The sequence below is a fragment of the Megalobrama amblycephala genome, unplaced genomic scaffold (genome assembly GCF_018812025.1).
Source record: "Megalobrama amblycephala isolate DHTTF-2021 unplaced genomic scaffold, ASM1881202v1 scaffold401, whole genome shotgun sequence".
Classification (NCBI taxonomy): Eukaryota; Metazoa; Chordata; class Actinopteri; order Cypriniformes; family Xenocyprididae; genus Megalobrama; species Megalobrama amblycephala.
In genome coordinates, this window is record NW_025953359.1 from 67,501 (window position 1) to 90,705 (window position 23,205).

General features: G+C 37.6%; 1 protein-coding gene across 2 annotated transcripts in view; it reads right to left on the reverse strand.

Moving 5' to 3' along the window:
* Positions 1-23,205, reverse strand: part of wfs1b (Wolfram syndrome 1b (wolframin)) — an 82,762-nt gene that overhangs the window by 53,406 nt on the left and 6,151 nt on the right. For both annotated transcript variants that reach the window (XM_048179936.1, XM_048179935.1), the window contains exon 2: positions 13,194-13,442. In XM_048179936.1, the coding sequence (XP_048035893.1) occupies positions 13,194-13,428 (235 nt within the window). In that variant the 5' untranslated portion in view covers positions 13,429-13,442. The remainder of the gene's footprint in view (positions 1-13,193; positions 13,443-23,205) is intronic.

Below are 23,205 nucleotides of genomic sequence, written 5' to 3' on the forward strand. Positions count from 1 at the left end.
TGTGCCATATGCATCAGCCAACGGACCGTGGGCGTGATGTCTGAGGCTGAGACTAGCTGGCAAGAGGCCACCACGTTCGAACAAGACTGTGATGTCATCAAGGAGCTAGTGGGTGATGGTTTGGTCTGGAATATTGGGAAGTGATGGGTCTTTAGGGTCTCTGAGGGTGTCAAAATGACTTCTGCAAGATATGTGGAGTTTATCACAGACCATTTTCTGCTATAGTATAAAAAGGATAGGGCCTATCCCATGCTGCAAAAAACAACAACAAAAAAAACTCACCACAGCAATAAAACTGTTTGAAAAGGCATTTCTACCTCCACTGTAAACGTTTCTCTTTGTGAGCTTTGTTTAGGGGTGGCTGAAAATGCAACTTCAAGCACAACTGCATGCCTGCATGGAGAGGTTCTTGAGACTCCAGAGACACCAGCAGCTTCAAATACCTGTTTGCTGCTCAACAGTGGCTTTTTTATAGCTGCCCTTTTAATACAACTAACTTGTTTGACAGAAACTTTCCTTAAAAAGCCTTTATCTGACAGAGTTCTACTCAGAGGTGTCAAGTAATGAAGTACAAATACTTTGTTACCTTACTTAAGTAGAAATTTGGGAAATTTTGGCATCTATACTTTACTGGAGTAATTATTTTTCAGCTGACTTTTTACTTCTACTCCTTACATTTTCATGCAATTATCTGTACTTTCTACTGCTTACATTTTAAAAATAGCCTCGTTACTCCTATTTCATTTCGGCTTGTTTTCATTCTGGCTTGGGAAAAAAAAAAAAAAAACTATCCAGATAAATCACGCCACCCGGAGAGAGTGAATTTGATTGTGGCTGAATGAGAAGTATAAACATATACCATTCTGACACCCTATTGGTTTGTACGCGATCCATCACACCTGCACATCAAATCACGTCACACTCAAGCGAGTAGAACAAAGGCTGCGTCCGAAAACTGGAAAATGCTGCCTTCTGAGGACACATTTCAAGGTAGTAAGGCATCAAGGCACGTCCGAATCCAATATTAGCTTCACTTCCTGTCTCATGAGATACCTTCATCTAATCGATTTTTGAAGGAAGCATAGATGTATCCTTAGCTGCCTTTGATATCCCACAATCCTGTGCTTTCCATTCTATGACAGTTGAGCTAGAAAAATAAAGATGGCGTCCGAAAGTTGCATTTGCTGCTCAGTTTGTGTATAAATGTACGATTTTTGAACAACATATTTCAATTTTGATATCATTTCTATCGAGAAATTACTACTGTAGTAATTAAATATTTGTTTAGTTCTCACCAAAGCTCGCACTATATTGCTGTAGATCATTAAACTGTTACGCTGCCTCAGAAGTCTGTCCGAAATCAATTTCATGAGGTACCTTCATGCACAAACGCTGCCGTACAAGTCATTCTCTTATAAGACAGCGAGGCAGCAAGACAGCTACCTAGGTTTTTGGACGCAGCCATAGTCAGTGTTGGGGGCATTACTCAAAAAAGATGATTTCTTAAAAGTTCATTAGACATCACACCCCTGCATGTTAAATGCTCAGTAGTAAACATATATGGTTCTTCAATGTATTTGCATTGTACTAAAATGCGTCCATTTTCAATGGGCATATATGCGGCTGAAACAGGGAGCCTAGTGCATCCCAAATTTTTCAACATTAACATTTTAATATAACATTACAGTCATTATGGCCTTTAGAAAAATGTTTTTTTGAGGAGGTGGGGTAGTGCACAATAGGCCCCTGTGGCACGGCCTAAGCTTTTGTCCTTAATGGCATATTTTCCCCTACAGTACTTTTACTTTTATAGTTTAAGTAGTTTTGAAACCAGTACTTTTACACTTTTACTTGAGTAAAAAGCTTGAGCTGATACCCTAGTATCTATACTTCTACTTGAGTAATGAATGTGAATACTTTTGACACCAGTGGTTCTACTGTGCTCTAAATCACACAAATCTTATGACAGTTCGATCATCTCCATTCAGTTTTCGCAAAATATTAGTTGTTTTCATAACATTGCACCATTTCATGCTTTTCACCTTCAGAAAGATCTTTCTTCCTCCCCATATTGCATGAGAACTGTGACTAACGGTGGCCTAGTAGTGCACAACACAAGGAAATTAAAAAAAAAAAGCAAACATAGGTTCACAACAAAACGCAAACAAGCCACAACACAACGGAAATGCTCCCGACCACTAGGGGGCTCTCAGAGCTCGATAAAATTAGTTTTCCTTGGCACTGTTCTATAAAGTCGACAGTCTTACAAAGCAGAGATGGGCACTCGAGTTAGAGACTCGGACTAGAGTCGCACTCAAGTCGCATTTTAACAGACTTCAGACTTTTGACTCGGACTCGACCTGAAATGACTTCAGAGTTGACTCGACTCGACTCGGCACAAAAGACTCAGAATATTTATAAAACGACTCAAATCTTTTACCCTTAACTACTGATATAATAAATAAAGAATTTGTCTTGTGTTTAAATGGTTTTATAATATCTGCGTCACATATATTTCCTTAGGTGTCGTGGTAGATTGGACTCTTGTCATAGAATTTGATTATGTATGTCCGTGCGCTTAAACTCCGAAATGTCATAATAAGAGTCCCATCCAACATGACGGGAGCCACCGTGCCATATGTTCTTTCATTTGGGTTTATTATCACGTCAGATCAGCTAGACGCACAGAATGTGGGAAAACAATTAAAGACACCGGAACAACATCATCAAATTTTATGAGACATCGCATCCACAAAGGTTAGTCACATAAACTCACACAGCTAGCTATTATACTGTGGTGTAGCTGCATGGCTCATTTGAATTGCCAGCCTGTTATAATGTGAACAAAAAAATAAATAAATCTAGACTTTAAACCTAGCACTACGTTTTAATCAATCTTCGTATTATTCGCAGCTTTTTTATTTCTTAATATGTGTCCATAAGAGAGAGAGATAGAAAGAGATGTTAATCCATTTATTACTTAAAGCTCATATTTTAATGTATCACAATCAGCATGTATAGAGTTTTCTATTGACATTCTTAAACATTCCGAAGTTTGATATTTTCTGATAATGACTGTCGTCAATAACAACGAAGTTGTATAACAATCTGCTGTATAACAAACCGTGACTCACTGGTGCCATCTTGTGTCCGTTTAGCGACTGTATTGAAAATGACTACTCGTGTTGCCAGGACGACTGCTTTGACAATTGTAATGGATTATAAAGCAACAAGCTGGATGTACATTATCCCTTACATCATAGGACCTTAATTTCAAATAAAACAGATTATAGAAAGATCATATCATTTTGTCTATATAATACAACTAGGATAAAATATAGGATTTGATTAAGAAATCTTTTTTTTAATGACTCAGACTCCAGCTTAAAGACTCGTGAACGTCTATTACGAAGATATCAATACCATGATTAGTTTTAAGTATGTAAACATTGTATATCAACATGAAATATTAATTCAAAATCAACTACGTGCTCAATAGCTTCATATTTATACATGTGTTATATATGTGAATGATTTGACGAGCTACCACAGAGCATGATGAATGGAATGTCTGCCAATTCCACCAAGTGGTTAAAATTAATCATTTGTATTCATTACAATAGTTTGTTTGCTATCACGTGGTTCTGGTGACGGGCAGAATTACAGTGGAGGACAAGCAGTGAAAATTAGAATGGAAGAGATGGAGAAAAGTATGTACTGTGCTGGTTTAGAGAGGTATAAACAGAAAATCACAACATATGTTGGACGTGATCCTTATGTTATGAAGAGGAGCGACTTTTCTACTGAATTGAAAGACTTTCCTGCCATCGAGGCGGTAGATATAGAGAATGTGAAGCTGTTCAGTAGTCTGGTTTGTTTATATCGCGCTGTCTTTCTGCTAGTGACGTTAAGGCAGTATTTTGATTTTCTGTCGTGATTGTGAAAAATGTCACCATCGTAGGTCATTTATGCTGAATCGAGAATAGACCTTTTTCACACTTCCGTGTTTTTTGGCTTCCGGAATGATCCACGCTGGGTAAAAGTTTTTCTGGTTACAGTGATAGATAGCCTCGATCAGAACCAGCTCGGGGATCAAAGTCGTTTTACAAATTAAATGTCATGAAAATGTTTGAACGTTCTTGGTGAATTATTGGTGAGCTAAATTTAAAGGTGCTCTAAGCCAGTGGTCTCAAACTGCCGGCCCGCCCACCCCCTCTACCCGGCCCGCAACTGATCTCAAAAATAAAACATAATCCGGCCCGCTAAATTATTATTATTATTATTATTATTCTCTAGTTGCTACCTCTCTGATATGCAAAGAAAAAGTCGCCGTTCTAAGGGGCGTTCACATATCGTGTCACATAAGGGGCCGCGCCGCATTCTCCTTTCCAATGCGCTTTCGCTCCAGTGGCGTCTGTCGTTGCAACCATGAGCCGCGCTCTCAATCGCTTCTATTATGAGCGCGCTTGCCTAAATTACAGTAAAAGCACTCGACTTTAAGTCACGAGCGCCGATTTAAACCACCGAAACGCGTCCGATGCAGCCATTAAACGTTACCGATGCTCAAACGGCATCTTGGACAAATGTGGCCCAGCTGCGTGAGCACAAGCACTGCAGGTGTCTGTCAAGAAACAGAGGAGTGTACAACAGGGACGGACTGGGACTAATAAACGGCCCTGGACTTTGACTAGGCCCGGCCCAAAGCAATCAGCCTGCGGAAACTCGACAACAACAACAATAACGCCTGGCATGAGTGTGACAAGACTTTAATTGTGGCTCATGATACTATACCATCCAAATTATAGCAATAGCACTGATGTTGACTAGATGTTGTGTTAAAAGCATATTATTCTAGATTAACTTGAATACTCATATAGCAGGGGTCTCAAACTCAAATTGTCGGGGGCCGTTTCTGTGATTGACACCTCATAGGAGGGCCATATTATCCTTCAAGCGGAAGAAAGCACAACATTTCAGAAAATTTACTTTCCTTTGCATTATTTCTCATTTAGCCTACTTCAAATTTCATTAGGCCTACTAAAATATTTTTATACCTATACTATAAATATCTTATTTACCATACTAAATGTAAACAGCAGTGTCTCTCTCATTGTTACAGAGTGTAATATAATTATATAATACTATTACTAATATAATACTATTAATTGAAATAGTCTGGTGCGACTTCTCACATCCAACAAGATATATGGAATAAAAAAATCAGTAATTTAAAACCAGCAACACTTGTGGCATGGAGGGGTCAGAAATAAACAAAAAAACTGGAGCTATATATCAACTTTATTTTGCCAAAAAAAATAAAAATCTCTCATTGTTACATACATTATTAGTTTTTAACATCTAGTGGAAGTATTTTCCCTTACTTTATGTTAGCTTAAACAACATTAAAGTCTTGCACTGAACAACACTGTACTGAACAAATAAAATTCCTGAATACATTTGTACACTCCTCTGTTTCTTGACAGACACCTGCAGCGCTTGTGCTCACACAGCTGGGCCACATTTGTCCAAGATGCCGTTTGAGCATCGGTAACGTTTAATGGCTGCATCGGACGCGTTTCGGTGGTTTAAATCGGCACTCGTGACTTAAAGTCGAGTGCTTTTACTGTAATTTAGGCAAGCGCGCTCATAATAGAAGCGATTGAGAGCGGCTCGTGGTTGCATAGCAACGACAGACGCCACTGGAGCGAAAGCGCATTGGAAAGGAGAATGTGGCGCGGCCGCGTATGTGATGCGATATGTGTATGCCCCTTAGAACGGCGACTTTTTCTTTGCATATCAGACAGGTAGCAACTAGAGAATAATAATAATAATAATAATAATAATTTAGCGGGCCGGATTATGTTTTATTTTTGAGATCAGTTGCGGGCCGGGTAGAGGGGGTAGGCGGGCCGGCAGTTTGAGACCACTGATCTAACGTCTTTGCTGCTTACTTGGCGGCCACGGCCAGTGCAGCTGGCATCCAACTTAAAGGTGTATTGCTGCCACCTACAGTACTGGAGTGTGAAACAGATTAGTGGGGGAAAAAAACAGATGATGACTGCGTGCGTGGTGGGTGGTGGGCCGGCCCGCCGGCCGTCCTGGAGTACCGGCCGTTCTGTGATTCTCCAGATCACACAGATGGCCAGTCCGCCCCTGGTGTACAAATGTATTCAGGGATTGTATTTGTTCAGTACAGTGTTGTTCAGTGCAAGATTTTATTGTTATTTAAGCTAACATAAAGTAAGAGAAAAATACTTCCACTAGATGTTAAAAACTAATAATGTATGTAACAATAAGAGATTTTTATTTTTTTGGCAAAATAAAGTTGATATATAGCTCCAGTTTTTTTTTTTTGTTGTTGTTGTTTATTTCTGACCCCTCCACGCCACAAGTGTTGCTGGTTTTGTTCCTAAATTACTGATTTTTTATTCCATATATCTTGTTGGATGTAAGAAGTCGCACCAGACTATTTCAATTAGTAGTATTATATTAGTAATAGTATTATATAATTATATTACACTCTGTAACAATGAGAGAGACACTGCTGTTTACATTTAGTATGGTAAATAAAATATTTATAGTATAGGTATAAAAATATTTTAGTAGGCCTAATGAAATTTGAAGTAAATGAGAAATAATGCAAAGGAAAGTAAATTTTCTGAAATGTTGCGCTTTCTTGCGCTTGAAGGATAATATGGCCCTCCTATGAGGTGTCAATCACAGAAATGGCCCCCGACAATTTGAGTTTGAGACCCCTGCTCTAAGCGATCCTGGGTGGAGTAACTTCCTGTTGAAGTTCGAAGTGTTGTCAAACAAAACAGAGGCTAGCTAGACCCTCCCTCCTCCTCCTCCTCCTCCTCCTCCCTGCTTCCTGCTTCCTGAAACAGTCATGAACGCGCATTTAAAATCATTCTTGTCGTTATTGGCTGTAGCATGTTTATTATGTTTCGTGGTCCAGGCTGCACCAGGTAGTTGTTGCTGTTTTTGGAGCTTGTGGCGACTACAGAGACTGTGTTTTTTTTTTTACAGTGTGTTCAGGGGACGGAAGGCAGCTAGCGGATAGTGAGGAGATGTTTGCTGTATGTGACAAAAAATGTTTTGGCCTAAAAACATGTGACATCGCTTAGAGCACCTTTAATAAATAATTCAAAGTTTTGGCGGTTAAACTGGTTATAATCTTTGTGTCTGTTTGGCGCGGCTGTGCATTATCGCGCTCTATGTGCTGTAAAGACGGTGCCTGCGTCTAAACGTGCATACTAGCCATCCTAAATTGTAGTCTATGTGACATTAGTAATATTTAGTAGGCCTACTATTTAGGGTGGAAAGTATACACATTGGGATGTATAGAGTATTTTTAGCGACGTGCTGGGGAAATGATTGGCAGCTCCCTTATCACAAAAGCCTGATCCTGTGATTCATAAAACAGGACTGCTCGCACCCTGGATATTTCTGGATATATATAAACACTTCAGTCATCTCTCACATTTTCCTGTCATCATCATCATAAAGTGTGTATTATGCACAGTATTATTGTGCTGTTGCAACATTATTAGTGCAAAGATTGATAGTTGTGTATAGTGTGGTGTTGGAAATTAATTATGTCTTACTAGTTTAATCATTTTAATCGACCAGGATATAACATATGCTTGAATGTGGGATGTAATGCCATATGAGATTAATACATGGTATATATTTTTAAAACGTATTAAACTCACGTCAATATTGTGTATCTCACGACTTTATATCCCCCATTGAAGTATATTTTTGGAGTACATTTTTTTTATGAATAAATTATAGGCCTATAAATAATGTGCATCGTACGTGATATGATCGGGGGAATTACTAAATGAGTATTTGCTTAGCCTATAGGCTACTTCGAGCAACGGTTTGAGTGGCCATATAAGCTACAAACAAGTAGAAAATAATTTCTTTGTATATTATACAACAGCAACTTGGAAAACAGACAAAACAGAAAAAGGTAAGAAGCGATATTTGAGAAAAGAGCCCATCAATCTAATAGAGGGTATGTATCGACATCATTTTCCCGCCGAAAACGCGCTCCCTCAGCTGGACTGAGTGGCAAAAGAAGCTGCTGCGTAACTGGAATAATAGGAGAAGCGGCGAAAACGCGAGTAAAACTAACGAATTACCCTAAATGTTGGACTCTAAAGCAGCAGCGTAGCCAGAAAAGTGACTCTGGGTGTGCATCAGAAAAACTGGGTGTGCCATATTTATTGTCCGATTAATGTGCAACCGGACAAAATATTGTAATTGAAATTGTTGTAGGGGGGTCTGGGAGCATCCTCCCCCATTTTCGGGATTTTAACGACGCATTCTGGTGCACTCTGACAAGAAAATAATTGGAAAAAACAACATTTGCTTTAAATAAAAACAAAACAAACAAAAAAAATGATTGACGGCTGGGCATTGACACAAATTTCACCATTGGATTTGATTTTGATTCTGAAGCTTGTGGTTTGATTTCGATTTGATTTCCTTGATTCATTATTGACTAATTTGGGGCCCGTCAGGGTAAAGTTGGTTTTATATTCGCACGTTCGGACATCCGTATTCAATAGCCTTGTTAATCAAACTACATTGGACATTCAGTGGACATTCACAAGTAAATATGCCATTAAAACAATACTTGCCTATTTTGATCGAATGTGAAAAATGTTGTAAGTTGACAATCGTTGGTTGTCAACAGGCCCGGTACTAGGCTTGCTTGACTGGGGGGGCAATCACAAATTTTGGTAGGGCAGCATTTTCTAGGCTAATATTCATAGCTAACTTCTTGTTTTTTTGATTCATCAAGAATCGTCTTGTGGCTAACAAATTATAGGCTATAGCCTAATTTGTACTGGCTATGTAGGCCATGTGAATTATTTATGGACATAATAAGGGGCGGAGCCAGACATTGTAAACATTCGGGGCTTAACTGAAATCTATATTTGTCCAATGACATTTTAATTTACTGACATGAAAGGAGCGTTTTTTGTAGTATTCTTGGTTAAAGTTCATAAAATGTACATTATATACCATCATCTAGGGGGGTCCGGGGGCATGCCCCCCCGGTAAGAAATTTTTGTGTATTTTAAGGTTAAATGCATCAGTCTGGTGCACTTTGGAAGCTCAAAACTGAGAGCTTCAACCCATGTACAGAGTGCAAATGGAACAAAGAAACAGCATTGACTTGTACCTGGTCATGAAAGAGGGCTCAAACATCTTTTTATTTGTGATATAGAGTCTCAGTCTACATTGTATTTTCGGATGCACACTTCTCTTTAAAACACGCAGCACAGAAACCTCAAACCTGAAAGATTCAGGGCTTTTGGAAAAACATTTGGGGTTCCAGCCCCCTTAGCCCACCCCTAGCACCGCCCCTGGATATAATGTTCAAATTATTCATTGTTAACGAAATTACTGAGGAAATGTTCGCTGACAGCTATCTCAGCATGCAGAAAATATGTTCGGCTGATGCAGATGTGATCCTCATTGTGATATTTTTTTTAGGCTACTTGCTTGAAGATTAGGTGTACACTTGTTTTCGACGTGTTTTCTGATTAATGTTCGTTACTTCCCAGTTCGCATGTTTTTGGATTTTAAGTCCATTTTTGTGAGATTAAATATCATTATAAGCATAATATTCACTTTTTTTTCTGTGATTAAAGTGGCCGATCCTTATTCAATAGATAAGACGTTTTTAATGTTTATGTAGGCTTATTCATTTTTATTGTTGGCTGCACATTTTTGGGGGGGCACAAGGAAATTCTGGGGGGGCAATGCCCCCCCTAGCCCCCCCCTAGACCCGGCCCTGGTTGTCAATATCATGTCGCTGCTTAAAATTCGCAAACATTAATTTATTGCACATTTATTGGAAAGTCTGAATTTACCAGAAGTCCGAATGTGCGAATATAAAACCAACTTTACCGAAGTGCCCGTCAGGTACAGCAAATTTCCTCAAAGAAAAAAATCTCTCTCAACACTGTAAATTATACAGGGAACCACAGCTGGTAGCCTACATCACTATAATATTAAAAATTAATTTATTTGTAAGCTACTTACATATAAATTACACAGTTTTTATAATAACGTTATAATAAAAAAAAATTATGACCATTATAGGCTATTTCTACTCATTTTTATATAGACCTAAAAATTTAAATGGCGGCTGTCATAAAACAGATTTATACATTCAATATTGAAGTACATGTTAAGCACAAATACAATGAATATGCAATAGTGCATATATTTAGCAAAATGCTCCTCTCGAAGTTCATTTTTGTAGCTGACTGATGCGTTTTTGGACATTGAAGGGCTTTTCTGAGGTAAATGTGACGGTAAATTTGACATTATTACAATATGTTTTAATGACACCTTTCCACAGTTGAAACATGAACATGAAAGATGACATGATACGGATTTTGGTAAGTTCTACTATATCTTTCAACATACCTTTGGATGTTCATTCATGTTTATTACATGTGGAAGAGTTGGTCCGTTCACGCCCGCTCTGCATGAACTGAAGCGCTTAGCGCTACAAGCCACAGAGAGCCACGAATGATCGCGACAGCTCGCGAGACGTCTATGGTCTCACTCCAGTCTATGGGAAAGTATCCCATTTTCGATACTTGTGAGGTTTGTTGTGCTTGCAATTTCACCTGGACCTATTTGGCTACGCCACTGCTCTAAAGTGTTTCTTACAACTTGTCAAATAAACCTAATCCATGGATATTGACATGCAGCCAGGAGTCGTGTTTCCTGACATTTATATGTGCCTGATTTGACGCCGGGGAAATACATAAAGCAAATCTGGCTGTGAATATTTTATATAACTACAATATCGGTAGGTTTAAAATCTGCTTAATCACTTATATCAATGTTATATCGTCATATTGTCCAGCCCTAAAACATATATAGTTTTATAGTATAGTTTTTGACAGTGTTGTTTATTTAAAAACACCCAATTATGCATAATATAAGATGGAAAATATTTAATTGATGAGTCGTCAACATAATATATAACAATACAATATATAAGGTATGATTTTACCTCAAAATCCAACAATTCGACACAAAACGATAACTGCAAATCCATGTTTCTCTGCTGGAGTCCAGCTGTTTCTGTGAATTGCAGTGATCCATTTGCTTCTTTTTCTGTTGCTTTCTCTAGTTTTTAAATATATACCTCAGGGTTTGTGTCAAATCTATTTGTACAGTCAGCCGCAAAGCTCTTTCCCGTTTTTAATGTGGTTTGTGTGTTTTTCGCGACATTCACGCTGAAAACCAATGCTGCTGCTCAGTCTTTTGCCACTCAGCGTGCGTGACCGCAGTCCTAACGGTCGACGGTGACGTCACGTGCATACCCTCTATTCGGTTGTTAAGTGTGACGTCACGCGGCAGCGCTTCCGGGTCCTAAACGCTCTATCTCATACCACAAGAAAACAACAAATGGTGCTAATATACACACACGATGTGGTGTAATACTACAAAAAAATTTTGTATTTGTATTTTCTATTATAACCTTTATCTCCATACCAAAATTCCAGATGGCCAGACAATAATTCATCTTTTATAAAGCGTTAAAATATTAATGTCTGTGACGCTGTGAGCACGGAGACTGTTGTGTAGACTGTAAGTATTTCAAATGTTTAACTTTTTAAAATGATTGATGTTTAAAATGAATAAATAGCGCTCATAAACGGCCGTCGATGGCATTCTCAAGTGAAACGAGTCGAGGCTTGGACCCGGAAACAGCGTTCCTTATGTCACGACTTAACAAGCGGATAGCCGTAGACGCATAGCGGAACTAAATTTTCCCCCGTGTCCCGTGATTTCCAATTCTTGTGAAAAAGGTCTATTGCAACAGGAACTCACATCATCGTTCAGGGAAAAAATGGACGGTGTAATACACCGAAAATCGTAATACATCCTTTTCTACATGCAAGTTAAAAACAAGGGAAGCAGGTTGAGGAGGTGACAGGAAGACGGCGTTTCGGAAATCTAGTAATAATGTCACTGATTAAACCCATTGCCTATCACTCAATAAAATAATCACATTGCTGAGTAGGGTGACCAGAAGTCCTGAAAAATTCGGGACAGTCCCGAAATCTAAACTGTTGTCCCGAATCTGGCCCTAATTGTCCCAAAAATTATACTAAAGCAAAATCTTGAGTAGTTATTGTCTGATAAACATTAAAAACTGTCTCCTGAGGTTGATTCGTCCTGCATCCAGCCCCCGCCGGCTGCTCATTGGCTGCAGCATATTTTTTCTAAGTTCTAAAAAAATACCGTAGGCGCGAATTTAGATATGCACTTTTTGTTTCAAGCCTTGATGAAGAGAGCGCAAGTTGCTGCAGCCGCGATTTCGTTGTGTTGTGGCTTTATTCCGTTATGTTGTGAACTTATGTTTGCTTTTTTAATTTCGTTGTGTTGTGCACTACTGGGCCACTGTAGTGACTTGCTTAATAATGTGAACCTTTTAACAAACCTGTCTGGGATAGATACCAGTTATCTAAAAAAGATATGAGAAATAAAACAAATAAACACTTTCTTTGAAAAACAAAAATTTGAATGTTTATTGTACTGAAATCCCACTAATACGTCACTTGCATAATCATTTGGAATATGGTTATTGTATATATAATGTCTATTTTTTAAATAGTTTTAGTTAAACTAAAAACAACACTGGTGCATGTGTCAAGAGAAGATCTGAACTAAGTCTGCACAATGACTCATGACACAGGAACTTGTGGAAAAAGCATGGGAGTCATCTGACTTACTGACATACATCATGGGAGACATCTGACTTAAGTGACCGGGTAAAATAATAATCAATGACACAGCACTTATGTATGTTTTATCTTTGTGATTCTTATGGATTAGCACTGTTATGACAACACAATCTCATGGCAATTCTTACTATTTTAAGTTTTGGCAAATTGGTGTCTAATTCGTATGAATTTGTTAGATCTCATTCATACGTTTTTGTATGATCTGCTTATGCCCCAGTTATGGGTATGTTTAGGGGTGGACCTTCATGCTTACTTTTTTCTAATAATCATATGTTTTTGTATGATTCACATTGTACAAATCTGTATGAAATCGGCACCTCAAAATAGTTATGGTTTTCCCATGAGATAGGGTTGGTTACGAGCATGAACTGTGCGCTGGTAAACAGAGTGAATCTGTACCCTGTGGAGGAAAAGATGATTGTTCTGGAAAGGCAGTGTGGGAATTGCTGGCTGCATTCAGCTGGGATCGACCTGTCTTTGAGGCAAGGTGTGGGGGTGGAGTCATTGCTGAAGGGTAGGAGCTCAGCTCTGAAGATGCGGAAACTGGATGAATGGTGTGCCCAGATGCAGAGAACACTGTGGGGACAGGTGATGCTGGGGACGACAGAGGAGATTCAAGAAGAGAAGGGTCCATTTCTAAGCCCTGAACTAAGGGGAAAAAAAAACAATATAGAGGAGAGAAAATCATATTAAAAGAAGGCTCCACGATATATCGAAATATTGCCAATGTACACATTAGGGCTGCACGATTAATCGCATGCTATTCTCACGCGCATTTCGTCAGTAAAGCCGGTTCCCTGATTACCGCTAAATCGCCATCACCTGCTTTCAAATGAAGCGGCATTTAATAGACAGAGCCGTAGGTCACTGAAAAGCCACGCAATATCGCGTTCATATCGCAGATGAATCGCCTGCGATAATGAACGCGACATTGCGTGGCTTGTCCGTGAACTACGGCTCCGTCTATTAAAAGGCGCTCCGTTTAAAAACAGGTGATGGCGATTTAGCGGTAATCAGGGAACCGGCTTTACTGACGAAATGCGCGTGAGAATAGCATGCGATTAATCGTGCAGCCCTAGTACACATTGCAATATGCATATCGCAAAGGCATGTGATATATGAATAATTTTAATAGGCTTCTACAAAACATTGCGAAAAGTTTTAGGTCAACGCATATAGCAGTAAATAAACTGGGCACGCAACTTACTGTATGTGACTTGCTTGACGTTAAAAAGAGTTATTAACCACAATAAGTTGTGGAAAAGAACTCCTTAAGGTCTCACACTCTGCTGTCTGACACATACACACACACACACACACACACACACACACACCTGAAGCGCATGCACAAGCCGCCTCTCTGACAGCGTACGATCCATTTAGTTCTCTTCCATGCCTTATTGCACTCGAACGGTCAAATACACACACTGTTGTGTCAAAATGTCTGTCTTAGTGAATATTCATTAAAACACAGTCTGTTATGTCTTAAGTGAACTTTATCAGTTAGGAAAGAAATCGGATGCGTTTCAGTAGGATCCATGGCCGTCCATTAGGTCTTAAAGGGACAGCAGCCTAATAAAGTAAACCTGCTGCTGTCTGTAAAACAACAAAAGAAAGAGAAATTCACTCACTGCTCTTGACTGAATAACTTTTGTAGCTTTATTATGAATCAATGTATATATTTAATTTATGTGAGGACTATGCAGTGTTTTAGATTTGATCATTCAGTTTCTGTATTGTTTCTTACTTGAATGCTATTTCAAGTAAGAATTTGTCCTATTGTATTTGTCCTATTGTTTGTAGTTCTTCTATTTTTTAATAAAAAGGATAAATAAAAATAAAAATAACAAATCGTCCACCCCTTGTTTCAGGTGTTTTTGTTTATCTGGATGTTCTTGATGGTAGGATTTAGGTTGATATAAGGTCCGTGTATCTTTTGGTCATTCGTTTTTTGATTTAATAATGAAATCGGAAAATGAAAAACGGCACCTTTTTCGTTTTTCATTTTTTTCAAACAAAACGAAAAACAAGAATTCGGCTTGATTTTTCGTTTTTCGTTCAGGGGTAGAAAATGAATAAACAACTTGAATATTTGATCTCAACATGTGGGCAGGAATGAAACGCCCCTTTCCGCTGATTGGTCAACCAAACTTTAAACTGTGCCGTCATCAGCTCTTCCGCAGTTCAGAGCAGCAGAATAATAGTCCTTCGCTGCGATGGATTTAACGCGTTTATTGCAACTATATAATCACTTTTAAATTTATATTTAATCTTAATCTCTATCTCTTGATCTCTATCTCTCAAACAGCCAGATAAGACGAATGACTTGAGACACAAATCGAGGCAGAGCCTATAGACAAGGCTTTCTTTAGCTCAGAAATATTATTATCTCAGATATAATAATTTACTTCGCACCTGCACTCACAACTACCTAACAGCCAATACCTTTGACACACTGCCCGTTTTATTATTGCTGACCACCATCGTAGTTAATGTTCACAGCACATCTATTATAGTTCTGTTATGATTTTTATTCAGTCAACAGATGGATATCATAATGCCATTATCTAATGTTTCAGTGATTGACTTTAGTGAAATATGAATTTGACATAACGATTTTACGGTGAACTTGTTTGAGTTATATGAATAAAACCCTGAAATAAGACTTTGTACAATAAACCGGAGATTAAAGGTTTTCATATTTAATGCCATCTAGCAGTGTCAGAAATTATCTTTCCCATATGGGACAAATGATTTTCAGGGTATTTGTTTTTTTTACCTTTATATATAATTTCTTTCCTAATCTTATTAAATATTTATGCTATCTATAAATGTTCAATTCTTAAATGTAGTCAAATAAATTAGAATAATATGACACTAGCTGTTACCAATTAAATCAGTATCAGTCAACTGCATGATGCTTTCAGAGCTACTTACATTAAATAGATTTACACATTAATTACAACAGTATAATATAATGAGATTAATATTTTAAACAACATTTTTATTCAGAAATGACAAGATGAAATAATACTTGGATTATGAAAGTAATATCGCCACTAGGTGGCGGTAAGTCATTGTGTTAAAGAAGGAGTCATTAGGTGTGTTCGACATCGGCTGCGGCTGGATGTAACCGATCGGCGAGATTAGCCGCGTCCAGGCGGGGAGGAGCTGAAAACGGAGACGTGAAGTCGGACACTTTCTGCTTCCCGTAGTGACGCTCGCGCTGCGTTTGTATCGGTTTGCATACTTTATCACAGCTGAAGTGAAATAAATGCAATATTTGACTAATACACTGATGTTTCAGAGACCTTTTCATTCAAAACTTTACTGCTTACAGCGTCTGTTTTTACAAGAATAAAGTTCAACATAAGCATATGTTATTTAAATAACAATAGTGGGGTCTTTGTTTTTTATCCGTTTGAAAAGAGCTTTAACTGTTATAAAAACACAGATTTTTGAGCATTAGTGGAGCTGAAGGCGTGACAATAAACACGAAACACACGTGATCGTTGTCATGCGGTGAATCCGGCCAATCATGAAACAGCTGTGTCGTCATCACCGCTTGTGCAGCTCCTCTTGAGAAACTGCGCTGGCTAACTCAGGCGGCTGATCTCGAATTGCTCTCGCGGTACTTTAATATAGGGTGTCGTTTTGCTATTTACGATGCTAACTAAGCAATCAGTCGTGTCGATCGTCGCGTACCTTGCCGTGAGCAGAAGCCGCGACCAATGACGTGTGATAAGTAACGTGACACTTTCGTCGCCCCCTTTCTCGCCTGAGAAGCCGCGTGAGAAGCTACGTGACGTCTGCGCCGTGACGTCTGAAGTAACTTTTGCCAGTTGTTATTTTGTAAATTGTCTGAAGTTCTGTAAATTAGTGTTTTTGGTTTGTTTTGAGAAAAAAGAAAAAAACACATTTAACATTTAAGCACCTCAAAATCACTGAATATTTCTCCATTCCTTATTTTGTTTAAATATGTTGACGAAAACATGACCGACACTATTAGCCAATCAATAACTGACATTAAAAGATGTGCTATTGCTTAACTTGAAAATGCCTGCGCTTAATGTCAATGACAACCAGAGACAACTAATCAACACATTTCTCCTGTCATAAACACTACTGCTAAGATAATGACATTACTGCATTATCTAAGTAAAACATGTTGTTTCAGAGTTTTGTCCCCATAGAAATCCTTTATAAAAAAATGCATGAAGCATTAAAGACAGTTAAATTAAAAGACCAAATTCGAAATTAAAAGATTAATTCAGAGAGCAAGCTATGGCCTATTATCAAACACTTCAATCATGTAATATTTTAATAGAAGTTTTAATTTAAGCTATAGCCTATATAATACTGGAAAAAATAAATACACATGCAGAACAAACTGTCATATTAGTTAAGGCAGCATATTAGAATAAATAAAAATAATTATTCATGGGATAAGCATTTCACATATGTAAATGAACAGTAAAACTATATTGTCAGAACATGGTTAAAGAAATTTAATGGTTATACATTCAAAAGTATGGAAACAAATAAGCTTAAAAATAAGGAATATAAGCTTAAAATATTCCTTATCCTGTGGCTCCCTCTATTGGACAACATTTTCAGGTGAACCTCTTTCAGATAAAATGCTGATCGTTAAGAAATTGCGGTTAGCTTCCCAAGCATCAATAACTGTATTTGGCTTCGACAAGTCTGAGACTCCCGGCCTGAGATTGTGTCCCAGACGGCAATAAATCGTTTGTGAATATTTGTAAATATTCATGGCTTAAACAGCTGGAAAATTGACTGCAGTTCTGTGGATGTTTTTTCCCAGGCAGGGTTATAAACTAACAAAAACTAAAACTATTAAAACATTTATGCTAATCGAAATAAACCTGAATATAAGAAAAAAATATAGGCCTATATATATTAGTAAAACAAACTTAAACTAAACGAAAACTAGAAATGTTGCCTTGTGGATGTCATTTCGTTTTTCCCCTCTGACTTTCAACCGACGAGATCATTATCTTTTCATTAACCGACAAAGTAAAATAAAATTAGAATTCAACGAAATTACAATGGATACCTGTCTGTGACCCATTAATAAAATCCCAGGGGTTTAATTCGTTTTAGCCTACATGAAGGAATAGCAGAATAAACAACAGAATGTGAGGATTCATCATCATCATCATCTTCAGGCACCTGCAGCGCTTCTGAATGGAGAAAAACAGGATTAAATCCTAAAGGAATAAATAACCTATGAGCAAATTTATTTTACCTAATAAACATATTAACAAAATATAATTCTTTTTATATTCTTTGTTTTACAGGCAATTTTTAACCCTTCACAGATTCGAAATGTGTTACATAAAGGTGACCATAAATGTCTGAGTATTTTATTTTTTTCCCGCTTTTATAAGAAAATATAAGTGATCGCGCCGGCGCCTCACACGCACACACATTATTTTTTTTTTTTTATGACTGAGCACTGTTCTTAATTCACTTGCCCAGCAACATCACCTAAAATATAACTAAAGCTTAAATATAGTAATTCAATTTATTAGACAAATCGAATACAAGCACATGAGAACAAATAAATAAGTCTTCTAATAATAATTAATGCAACACATCTCAAACGAGCGTGTATAACCATGCAATATATATTTGTTTATTTCGTTGTTCTAACCTTAAGGTTGTTTATGCCATTGCAGCACTTTTCCATTATTTTTCTAAGTAAACATGCGCTTTAAAAAAAGTAAAATAAACACGTTTGACCGTCGAGCTCGACTCTGTTGTGTTTTATTTGTTTGGCTGCTTCAAGCCAAGCGCACTTGCAGTGTTACCATGGCCACTTATATGCATTTTTGGGCTTGTTATTATTATTTTCCATATTAAGAGGTGAATGCCTTAGTTCAGCTGGAATGGCCGGTGTGTCCTTTGAACGGAGAAAAGTCAGCTGTTATTTCGGCGCTTGCTCAACAGAGGTGGCCGGAGGAATGGCCAAGCTTCAATCAGGGAGACAGATTTAATGCTTCCTCCAAGTTATGAACATTTACACCTTAAAGCTTCCTTTGGGCAAAATAGGAATAAAGCTAAAATATCATTAGTGTTATCCACACATACAAATCCAGACGTTAGTCCACACGTACGTTGTCCAGACGTTTATCCACACGTACGTTATCCAGGCGTTTATCCACACGTACGTTATCCAGACGCAAAGTAAAAAAAATATACTTTCTCAACTACGTCGCCGCCATCGCCGCCGCGCACTTTGAGCGCAGCTCCAACACGTGACCGTGACGTCTAACGTCTCATATCTTACGTCTGACGCCTGAATACTATGGGATTTTGGCCAGACGGCTGGCGTGCGTATACACGTTAGTTCTCCTCTCAGTTTGCTTAGCAATCATCAAATTTTGTTGAATTCACCCCTCATACTTTAAAGCCATACGTCACAGTCACATGACGTCAGCGCTGTCTCAAGTCGGACAACATTTTTACCGGCATGCACTGCTTCAAGTCAGCCGCCGATCGGTCTTTGCGGCGCTGCATCAAGTCGAACAAGCCTATTTATTCATTTGTCGATTCGTTCAAAGCGCTGATTCATTCAGGAATAAAATCAAGTGGCTGTCTATAATTGGTCACTGAATCACCGTCTATATTAATGGGTTGTTCAAAGCCTCTTATTCATTCAGGAACGAAACAACTCTGTGTGCCTACTGCGAGTCAGTCGCACAACTGTTCTTTGACTTTATTTGCTTTGGAGGTTTAGTTGGCAGAGAAAATAACCGTTCTGTCTGCCATCCGTTAGCCGGCCAATACTTAATATTAATTAAGTAATCTCAGCGTATTGCCTAAAACAAAAGGTTTTTTTTTTTTAATTTGTTAAAAAAACACAGTAAAGGTAGGCTATATACTATTTTTGGCAGCTGTTACAGAAACATTTTTACCAAAAAAAAAAAATCTGATTTAACCTTGAGATTTGAAGTATTAGATAGCTTAGATATTTGCACCACTACAATGACAATAATTCTTAATTTCTGATAGAAATGCAAAATCAATCGGTAGTTATTAATAGAATAACGAGACACAAACCTTTACATTCAATCGCGTTTGGTCCCATTTATTTTTGATCACAGTGTATACTACATACACATATAAACTTTAAGTCCAAAAATGCGCACATTTGTAGAAATGCACATTTACCTCAGATTTCATTAGATAGAATAAGCCGGGCCGTACGCAGGGTTTCTATTTGCCGAGGTCAGAAAATGTAGTTTCCTAGGGGGGTATGGGGGCATGCTCCCCCGAAAATGTAGATTTCCCTGGTGTACATATGTGCATTTTAAGACGTTTTAAGGCCAACAAATTGGATAACAATTAAAACCATGTCAACAAATAAATGCATGCACAGTTTTGAGGCAGCTTTAATCGCACGTTTGGTAATTTCATGACTTAACTTACAACAGAACAACGACGGTCATTGCTCGTAGTTTCTTTTGCGCTTTATTTAAGCTATAATAAAGTAATTAAATGCAGCGTGCGCCGGCGCATTTGCGCATGCAATTCTTGAGTGTGCGCCGCTATCTCTGTGCTGTCGCGTGAGTCACGCAGCGTTGCCACACAGATTTTGATAAGTGGTCAGCAATAATAAAACAGGCAGTGTGTAAAAGGTGTTGGCTATTAGGTAGTTGTGAGTGCAGGTGCGAAGTAAATTATTATATCTGAGATAATAATATTTCTGAGCTAAACACGCGTTTTTATGGACACACAGAAGAAAGCCTCTACAGTCTCTGCCTCGATTTGTGTCTCAAGACATTCGTTAGTCTGGCTGTTTGAGAGATAGAGATCAAGAGATAGAGATTAAGATTAAATGTAAATTTAAAAGTGATTATATAGTTGCAATAAACGCGTTAAATCCATAGCAGCGAAGGACTATTACTCTGCTGCTCTGAACTGCGGAAGAACTGATGACGGCACAGTTTAATGTTTGGTTGACCAATCAGCAGAAAGGGGCGTTTCATTCCCGCCCACATGTTGAGATCAAATATTCAAGTTGTTTATTCATTTTCTACCCCTGAACGAAAAACGAAAAATCAAGCCGAATTCTTGTTTTTCGTTTTGTTTGAAAAAAAAAAAAAAAAAAAATGAAAAACGAAAAAGGTGCCGTTTTTCATTATCCGATTTCATTATTAAATCAAAAAACGAATGACCAAAAGATACACGGACCATATAACTATATACTATCATGCAAAGCGTTTTTGGTATTTAAATAGGCCTATTGGCATATTTTTTGTTTTTTGTTTACAGTGATGTTAAAATTACACTGTCAGATTTGAGACATTACTTTTTAAGTAATCCTAAAACACTTCTGGTCACTTTCAGAAGTTGTAATGATGATTTCTTTTCCCAAAAAGAATGTGAAACATATTGGTTATATAATTTTCAGTTTTTAAATATATTTTAAAATATAATTTAAATTGAATTTACACACTTAAAGCAATACCATATCGAATATCACATTATTTAACATTATTTAAACTTATCGCATATCGCATTCTTCAATAGCGCACAGTCCTACATTAAAACATAATACAATATAGTGTAATATGTAATGAAAAAAATATACAAATTATATATTTTAAGTGAGTACATTTCTTAGTATTTTATTGGTATTTTAATTTATTAGTATTTTAAGTGAATTTATTTTAAGACACAAAAAAGATGGTTATTACGTAAAAAGCAAATTCATACGGTTAATTTAAAGGGTTAGTTCACCCCAAAATGAAAATTATGTCATTAATTACCCACCCTCATGTTGTTCTTCGAAACACAAGTGAAGATCTTTTTGATGAAATCAGAGATGTCTGTCCCTCCACTGACCACTGACACTTCAAAAAGTTCATAAATAGATTGGAAAACTAATCCATATGAATTGAGTGGTTTGGTCCAAATTTTCTGAAGAGACTTGATCGCTTTTTATTATGAAAAGATTTAATTTAGGCACACATTTTTACTTGCATGTAAACTGATCAATGAACATAAGCAGAAGCTCAACCGAACATGAATAACACACAACAACAAACCTCTTTCGGAAGCTCAAACATGCTGCGTAACCAATGAGGTTCATTCTCGTGTGTTATGCAGCACATTTGAGCTTCCGGAAAGTTCTGCTCTCTCTCTCACTCAAACGCACACACATACACTACGGATACACACTCGCACAGAAACGTGTTGTCAGCGCTGCTCTGACGAATTAATCAGTAAATAGTCTAGCAGCTTAAAAGCTACATGACATTTCTCACCAACGAGGTAATAACTGTGTGGTTCTTGAGGTAAATAAACTTAACAGTTTTGTAAACTGCTCATAGAGACAAAGCGCATTTAGGCCACGCCCACACGGGGGGGGGGGCAATCAAACGGTATCCATTGTCATTGGAGACGATTGGATAATCCCAATAATAACAATAAACTCTGCTTAATATGAAAAAGTCTTTCAAGTTTTAAATTCTGTCGAAAACAATTTAAAAAGATAATTGCAATTTTTTAATCTCACAATTCTGACTTCTTTTCTCAGAATTGAGAGATATAAAGTCCAATTCTGAGGAGGAAAAGACTGACTTTTTCTCAGACTTGCAAGTTTATATCTCACAACTTTATTATCGCATAACTTTATGCACGCATTTGCGACTTTATTTCATCCAATTCTGAGGGGGGAAAAGTCAGAATTGAGAGATAAATTTGCAGTTACCTTTTTTATTGTTCAGTGACGGAAAACAATGGTTCCATAGCACCTCAGGCTCACCTCAGACATAGCGCGGATCAAGCGTGAACTTATCTCTTCCTCTTTAGTCTTTAGGGTAGAGTGGGGGAAAACGCCCCCCACCAATGTTTTTCCCAAAATAAGCACTAGAGGTAGTCAATATACATTTCCACTGTTGCTATGCACTACATTTGACAACGGGGATAAACAAATCTCCTTGGAGAAGCTGACACCAGCGACGTATTTGAAGAGAAGAGGATTACATGGCAAGCGCTATAATTTTCAGATATTAGTAAACAAGTGTTTAGGAGAATATTGTTCTGCAGGATATCACAGTGATGTATGATAGATGAATAGTGAAGTCTGTAGTTTGAGAGGATGTGTTATTTATAAGGAATATAATTATATTTTAAAAATTAAACATTATTTTAAAAAGTCGTAGCTTGTGGGGTAAAACGGTAAAAAGGGTTTTCTGCTTGTCTTGGTGATAGTGGTGAACAAATACATCAATAATCAATTGTTAAAAATTTGGATATGTTGGATATTCCTCAAATAAATATTAAAAATATTAAATATATAGGCCTATACATGTTGATACATTACTTGTCTTTTACTTTTAGAGATTAAAAACTAGTCTGTTCATTTTGCTGTTGATCT